Source organism: Odontomachus brunneus, unplaced genomic scaffold, assembly GCF_010583005.1.
Source record: "Odontomachus brunneus isolate Ranch 3 - 2012 unplaced genomic scaffold, Obru_v1 Obru_scaffold_406, whole genome shotgun sequence".
NCBI classification, from domain to species: domain Eukaryota; kingdom Metazoa; phylum Arthropoda; class Insecta; order Hymenoptera; family Formicidae; genus Odontomachus; species Odontomachus brunneus.
The window spans coordinates 13,890-22,617 of record NW_022639856.1 but is presented as its reverse complement, the minus strand read 5'-3'; the positions used below and the strand labels follow the sequence as shown (position 1 = coordinate 22,617).

General features: G+C 32.3%; 1 protein-coding gene across 1 annotated transcript; it reads right to left on the bottom strand.

Annotated features, from left to right (window-relative positions):
* Positions 1–4,372: 4,372 nt before the first annotated feature.
* LOC116853649 lies at positions 4,373–5,893 on the bottom strand. The gene has a single exon (XM_032834793.1). The coding sequence runs from the start codon at positions 5,845–5,847 to the stop codon at positions 4,600–4,602; it is 1,248 nt and encodes a 415-aa protein (XP_032690684.1). The 5' UTR covers positions 5,848–5,893; the 3' UTR covers positions 4,373–4,599.
* Between the last annotated feature and the right edge of the window lie 2,835 nt (positions 5,894–8,728).

Below are 8,728 nucleotides of genomic sequence, written 5' to 3'. Positions count from 1 at the left end.
GGGCGCCGCACACGAATTGACATAACAGTAACGTAAGACGTACCGTAAGAATTGACCAATCACTTTGAGTATCGTCGAACTGTAAGGTCGCCATTTTTGTAAATACTCGATTGTAATTGGTCCATTTTTACGGTACGTCTTACGTTACTGTTATGTCAATTCGTGTGCGGCGCCCCTAAAGCCATTTTACATTAGTCACAATCGCAAGATCGCAAGAAAATTGACCAATCATAATTGATTATTCTTCGATCGCAAGAAGTACAATCGACTATGATTAGTCAATTTCTTTGCGACCTTGCGATTTGCGACTAATGTAGAATGGGCTTTATGTCGTTATGCAAAAATGTGTGCTTCCCACTTAAATATTTATATTTTGTCTTTATATATGTATAATTTATGTACTGTCTCTTTTACTATTCGTTTTATAAACCGATTTTAACATTTTTTTTATAAAAGTAACGGAAAGTAACGATTTTTTTATCGTTACAAATAACGGTAACGCGTTACTTTTTAGAATCAGTAACGAATAACGGTAACAAGTTACTTTTTACCGCAAGTAAAGGTAACGGTAACGCGTTATTTTTAAAAAGTAACGTTCCCTGCAAATAACTACATAAACTTTAGAGATATTAAATAAAATAGATAGGCGAATAAACGTGCGTATTTGCTATGTATGTTATAAAATACTGTGAACACTGTAAATACAGATTATATAAGCATAAATTGTAAGAACATTGTTAGAGTCACTGGAATCACCGCGTGCCGCTCGATCGTCAGGTTAAGCAACATTTTAACGCAGTCAGGACATGGATGGTGCCGGCATATCGCTTTGGATTCGAAATTATCAAGGGAGGATTCACGAAAGGATTTTTGAATGTGTTTGACAATCTTCGGTTCCTAGTAGTTTATGAAACTTGAGAAAATCAAGAATTAGTTTTTTTTATGAAAGCTACGTGGAAAACTTTTAAGCGGACATTTTTTCATTATATCAAGGTTTGTGTTGATTCAATGTTTCTTAATGTTACTGCAATATTGACATTGTTGCAATTCAACATTTTTTCAATATTAATTCAATATTACTGTGCTGTATGGGTTATATTGACTAAAGTACGCGCGCTCAGTTACTTCACATACAAGCTTAGCAGAACTAACGCAAGCGATACGCACCCAAATCACTTGTTGATTTTGCTCTTATTTTACGGGTTTATGAAGAGAATATTGCACGCAAATTTTGCTAGCCATTTGATGCTTCTATGACGACGCACATGGACATGTTTTTGCTTGTTCAGTATAAGCCATTTTTGCACGTGCTTTGCTTGACATTTACGTGTAGAATGTTTTCTGGGTGTTTGTACAGTAACTGTCAAAAACTATAACTTTCCGAAAGTTTTTTTTCCTGAGGGAGATATTGTCGGATGTGTTTATGCTGTTAATAGAGGATTTATAGGATATCTAAAGAAAATGATAGAAACAGCCTATCGACACATTCGACAAATACTCATCGTACAACACCTGAAATAATACCCTCAGTTGCTTCACGTTTGCTGCGTTTTTGTCAATTCAATTGTATACAATTTAAAGCTGACAATAAGTACAAAAATATTCCCAAAGTATTATCAGCAAACAAAATGCAAGATAATGACAATTATATTCTAATTAATAACATTTATTACTGCGTATGTTAGTCTGGAAAAATATTTGGCGCACGAATTGACCCTTTTAAATATTACAATTTTTTATAAATTAAATATTTACACCAGTATCTGCATTCAGTTCTTACTTCTTTTACCTCTTTTCGATTAAAAATGTCTAATAAAACAAACATTTTTTAAAGTTTTTTAAATAACGGAAGAAAGAATAGAAATAAGGCTAATGGACAACCTTAATTTATTTTTATACTCTTCTTAACAATATGATAGCAAAATGATTGCAATAAAAGTGTTTGTTGAAGCAATTGTTGCTGGTATCTTGTATATATTGATATACAAGTTCGTATATATTGATATGACCGCGCATTGCCGGAAATTTGCTATTTTATCAATTAGAAAATATTTGTCATTATCTAGTTATATGTTTGCTAACAATATTTCACGAATATTTATATGCTTTTTGTCAACCTTAAATTGTAGACAATTGAATGTTGATACAAATGCAGCAAACAAAAAATAATTAAATTCTCAATTATATGATCTCAATTATATCATCTTTGTCATAACACGCTGTGTTATCTAGGAGATTACTAATATTATAAATTTAATGAGTTCATTATACATAAAAAAACAAATCCTATGTTTATATGTATGTAATAAAACAAAACATACTTATTTATTCATTGAAACCTCTTTAATTCCCTGAAAAATAAGATATTAAGTAAGGGTAGATCAATATTACAATCGATTTAAATGGTTATTCAGATAGCACAGAGATGAATAGAAGTTTATTGAGAATTTATTTTAAAGAATACCTAAAGAATTAGAAAAATGAATATCTAAAGAATTCTTGAAGAATTAGCCGAGTCTAATTTATTTTAAATTGTTTCTTTAACTTCATTATAATGAATATTTCGCGAATCATTACTTGAGATACTCTGAGAACTCGTGAGAAGTTACTGTTATCTAATTTTATTTACATTTTATGGTTACATTAAGCAGATATTCCATTGCTCATAATAAGCGTTGATTTATATATTTATACATAAAAATAATTAATTTAATTAAATCTTATATGCAAGATGAATTTTTTCATTTTTAAATTGTACTCTTTTATAATTATTCAAAGTTTAAAGTCTTTTATGACTTTATCTATTTAACAACAGTTAAATAGATATAAAAGTTTATAAATAAAGATAATAGTTTATAAAAAAATTTATAAAAATTTAAGGATAACGAAATGGAATGTGCGGGATTTTGTAGACCTCACCTCATTAGTTAGATTAGTTAGAACTCTCATGAGAGAGTTAAATTAACAATAAAAGTATGCGCGCGAGAAATATAATTTTTATTAAAATTAAATCATTTTATTAAATCATATTATCAAAAAATTATATTACTGTGTTAATTACAACACATATAGACAAAATATAAGACGTTTATATCGATTGAAGAAGTGTAATGCCTAAAGCAACAGATTGATAATCTAAAGGTACCTCAGTGTCCAAGTTTGAATCCCACCAGTGCTAGTAAGAATTTTTAAATATAATGTAACAATGAAATCAAGTAATCTAAAATTTTTCAAGTAAAATTAACAAACTCAGTAACATTTACCCTTATAGAAATATCATACTAAGAATCGTTGATAATTACTTATTTTCAGTATTAAAAATACTGGATAATAAGTAATTATCAATGATTCTTAGTATGATATTTCTATAAGGGTACGGAAATATTCTCTTACAAATTCTTAAAGAATTACCATTCAAGAAAGAAGAATACGGGAATAGTTTAAGAATTTATTGTGCTATCTGAGTATGAAACAATAAAACTTGCTGTATTTTTGCTCACAATTTGCCATAAATTTTTATCATCAAGCCTTGCTCAATATTTGGCGTCAATTTGGCGTCAAACTGTGCCGCGCAAGTCTTGCTCAGAATTTGTCGTCAATTTGATGTCAAATCGCGCCGCGCAAGCTTTGCTCGGAATTTGGCAAACTGCCGCATAGGTCTTGTTCAGATTTTGGCGTCAAATTGGCATCAGGTTATGTACTCAAACTTTGACAGCAAATCATGAGCTTATACACGAGTGTACATGCACTCTGTTGCAAAGACGCGTCCGCTAGAAGGTTAAAAACTACTTTCCTTCATTTCATGTATACGTATTAATGGGATATAGAGTGGTTTCAGGCATCCAGTATATTAATAATACATAATATTAATAATACGTACCCAACAAAATTTTAAAGTTGTTTTTTAAGCACAATTTTTTTTTAAGCACAATTTTGGAAATTTCATTTAGTTTACTTATCAGTTTCTTTATCACTACACGACGAAATAAGTGGTATTCTCTAATATAAAATCTCTCTCCGTGTTTAGTAAAATTTATAAATTATAAAAATATTTGATTTCTATAAAATACTCTTATTTTTGTACAGTGGCAGAATTACAATAGGTAATTCGCTTTCTCTCTCTACATAGAATTACAATTTCGTTTTATTCTTTATAATTTTGTTTTTTATTCTTTATAATTTTGTTTTATTCTTTATAATTTTGTTTTTTATTTGAATCGTGAATATTTTTTTAATATCCTCCATGAGAATCATCAGTAGAAGTGTTTAAATATCTATAATACTAATATTGAACGCAATATTAGATTGATTAAATAATTGCGACACTATTAGTTGGAAAACACATGAAGTTTAAGAAAAGAATGCTTTTGAATCTGTTATAATAATAATTTTATTTTTTGTAATAATTTTATTTTTTATTACATGTCTGAAATTGCAAACCGCTGCTATTTTGTTGTTTATCTTTTAATACCTGCTAGTGTGCGTGTGTGTGTATTTATATAATTGTGTTCTAATCTAAGATAATTCATATAATCATGATTTGTAGTATTTTCTGCAATGGTTGAAAGGAAGTCACGTGCATAGGTTTGCTCGTGCGTGTTACAGTAAGAAAGTGTCAGCAGTACTGTCCGCAGCCGCACTTGCTGATGCTCCCATGGCACCATTGCGTTTCAGATTATGGCCACCGAAAATGATACTGCTACTGGCATCGGCATCAGCTTTTGCAGATGAATGTTCCAATCTCTTATGGAAACCCAAATTATGTCCCTTCTTAATGTCAAAAGCGGATGCACTACTTGTAGCTTCAGCAGTGACAATAGCACCTTTCCCGCCCGTAGAACGTGTGCCGGTAGTAATAACTTCACCATCTGCTTTGCCGAATTCGGCTCCAATCTCGAGTAACTCTTCTCTACGTATACTAGCCTTGGCCGCCTCTCGAGCGATGGCGTTTATATTAGCATCAGCAGCTCTAGATTTCGAGTCCAACTGAGCTTCTTCATTGGACATTGTCACTTTAGCATTAGATTGTATAAGATTTCTTTTGGTGGTGATAAGCCCGGCTATAGTCGCTTTGGCTATAGCGGCGGCATCTCTGGCCTCTGATTGTAGAGCAGCAGCATCAGACGCAGACTCAGTCGCTGCATTTTCAGCCGCCATAGCTTTCTGAGCAGCAATATTGGCCTCATTAGTAATATGAAGTGCTTTTTCCATTTGCATGGCAGCGTTGGCAGAACACGCACTTTGAATGCGTGCTAATTTAAAGGCCATCAATGCACTGGTAGCAGAAGTCTTAAAAGAGGCAGCGGCGCTTTCCACCGCTTGGAGAGCTTCTCCGGCTGACGTTTTAGACGCAGCAGCAGCTGCCTCAGCTTCTACGGCAGATGCACCCAAGGCAGCGCACGTTTCTTCAACTGAAATAGTTCTCGCTGCAGCAACCGACTGTGCCTCAGCACTACCCTGTACTAAGACTGCCGCATCATCGGCAAGAATGCGCGCCTCAGCGTTTTTATTGGCGGATTCAGTAAGCATCTGCAGCGCTTCCCGTTGTTCTTCAGCGGCCGTCTTACCAGCTCGCAGACCCGCTTTGGCTTCAACCGCAGCAGATGCTATCATTGTTGCAGCTGCTTTAGAAGCTCCCGCATGGCTAAGAATATTGTTGGTACCAGCCTTGGACGATACAGCCGTGTTGGCACCGATATGTGAACCGCCAATTTTCTTCCAGTTGCTAGTCAGTGTCTCGGCTGAGGCAGAAGCGGATGCTGATGTTTTGCCAATCATATATGGCCCAGAGGCGCTGGCAAAACCCCAGAGAAGGAGAGATGTCGCGATTATCGTTGGAATCTTCATCTTCAACAAGACTTCGCGGATTGATGCCAGATACTGTCGTGTCGGACATTTATATACTACTGCCGTGAGCAGCTGTCATAACAGCAACCAATACAATTGATATGCTATACGCAAATCTCATATCGTCTCCAAACTTGAAAATATTATTTCAGTATAAGCGAGATATTTCCATTACGGTAACCGTTGTTTATGTATAAGTGAACTTAAAAACTCATTTGAATATATAATATAAATAAACAGAAGTAGTAAAAATTCCTTTACTCTATTACCTTTAAGTTGAAAATATGATCACAAAATATTATTTTGCTATTGATACATTTTATTCGAGTTTATATGATTTATTTATAGAAAATATTTTGTTATTGAAAATATGTTTTCTTGTTGATACCTTTATAAGTTATAACATAAGCTCCTTTTAAGATTAAAGAAATTAAGTTACTTTACTCAACCTTCCCTCTCTCTCTTGTTCACGCTCTTTTATATATTACTACGTTCACATTTTTTACTATATAACTTTGAGTATACATTATGAGTGTAATTTTTCTTTGAAGTCTTCGTATTCAAAACTTCAGTACGAAATACCCGAAGATCAAAGTTTTGAAACTTCGAAGTTCAATCTTTGAATTTCGAAACTTCAAAGGCTTGAATTATTTCGGTAAATATATAGAAAACTCTAGTGCCAACTCCGATGGGCTTGACCTTGTCATATGTTATAGAGGTCACCCTGCTGAGTGACATTTTGAAGGTTTTAGCTGTCGTTCGTTGTTCATTAAAAAGTTATTAACAAAAGAAGTTGCATCAAATGAATGAAATTTTTGGACACCGTATATACAAAAACATCGAATTTTTAGGCTAGAAAGGTGTCTACCACTGACGTAAATAATATTCAAAAGGTTTTAACTGGCGTTCATTGTTTGTTAAAAGTTATTCACAAAAAAGATACATTAATATCAACAAAGAGTATATTAAGTGTAGTATGTAAACGGTGTCTGTCCCTAGCCGAGTAACTGGGGGGCTACGCCTCCCAGACCCCCCGCACCGCGACGGAGAGGGGGGGGGGTGACAAGCCTGTTGTACTTAAGCTAAAGAGTGAAAATTTCTCACAAAGGACTCTCCCCCCCCCTCCCCCGCCGCGATACTGGAGGTCTGGGGGGCGTAGCCCCCCTTATTTACACGGTTAGGAACAAGCACTTTCTTTATTTTTAATATTATTTTTATTTTTATTATTTTCTATTTATAAAACTTTAAATATAATAGGAACACACGCACACACCGCGAGCCCGGGCTGGCGGGCGAGCAGCGTGTGTGTACGTGCGTGTGTGTAGCAGGTATCTTGCTAGCTTACAAATTCGGTGTTTTTATATATACGTATGTCCAAAAATTACATTCATTTTATGCAACTTCTTTTGTTAATAACTTTTTAACGAACAATGAGCGACGGCTAAAACCTGCAGAAAGTCACTTAGGAGGGTGACCTCTATAACATATGTCCATAGGTACATTGTAACATAGGTCGAGTCCATCGGAGATGGCACTAGTTTTTTATATATTTACCATTATTTCTATCGAAAATCTTAGAACCCACATAGCAAAAATTGATCTTAGGTATGTCTAATAGATATATCACAAGGGATTTAGTGATATCCAGAACGTGTCCGTAAAAACCAAAATATGTACATAGGATGTACCGAGGACATCTATATGTCCGTTTTTTGAACGTCCATAAGAAGTAATAATTAAATATAGTAGGATGTGTATAGATAACAATATTTGATCTTAACAATATCCTGAAGATACTAAAGTCCTTGCATATCAAAATTAATTCTAGTCCAGGTAGCAGACAACCATGATAATAACGTGAATTTTACGCCGTTTATCCTTCAAGTTAATCAAATAATGACGTCTTTTTGACAGTCCTAAGTTACGCACCAGTGACGTCATTTTTTTATATAAAATGACGTAATAATGACATATGACACTGGTTAAAAATAATATATCTTGCAGAAACAATTGCAACTAGTAAGCTTCCCTTATAGAAATATCATATTGAAAATCATTGATTAATTTTATTTTCTGTATTAAAAGTATAGTGTTTAGTAATATTCTGTGAATTCAAATACAGCTCTTAGTACTCAAGTATTTCAATGTTTAGTGTTACAAATACTACCTTATAAGTGATTTCAATACTTAAACATTGACATACAATACTTCGTTCAGTGATACTTACGTATAGCATTGACAAAATTACTACTTACATAATTAAATACTTAACATTACATAATTAAATACTTACGTATAGCATTGACAAAATTTAAATACTAATATGTAATACTTTGCTAAGCGATGAAATATTTATGTAAAGTACTGTCAAAATTTAAAGTATTAACCCAGGCAGCACACAATATTAATTATAAATATTTAAAAATATTAATGATAAATGTTTATAAATATTTATTTCAAATTATTTTTTAAAATATTATATCAATATTTTATAAATATTTTTTTATATATACATAAAGAGAGAGAGGAAAAGGTATGAAAATATTTATTCAAGATATTATTAAAATATAAGCTAACCATCTGAATATTTTATACAATATTTTAAATATTATATAAATATTTTAAAATATTTTTTTATATATACATAAAGAGAGATAGAGGAAAAAGTATGAAAATCTTTATTCAAGACATTATTAAAATATGAGCTAAATATCTGAATATTTTATACAATATTTGATATATGTGAACAAAAAATTAATTTGTAATAATATTTTGTAAATATTTCTATAAATATTACGCATGAAAAAAATATAATTATTTATTAAATTAATGAAGAAATAAGAAAATCGAAATTTAAATTAGTAATGTACACTAAAAAAAA

Bases quoted from the DNA above. Each gene is read 5' to 3' on its own strand.
- LOC116853649 (XM_032834793.1), bottom strand. From the start codon at position 5,847: ATGAAGATTCCAACGATAATCGCGACATCTCTCCTTCTCTGGGGTTTT.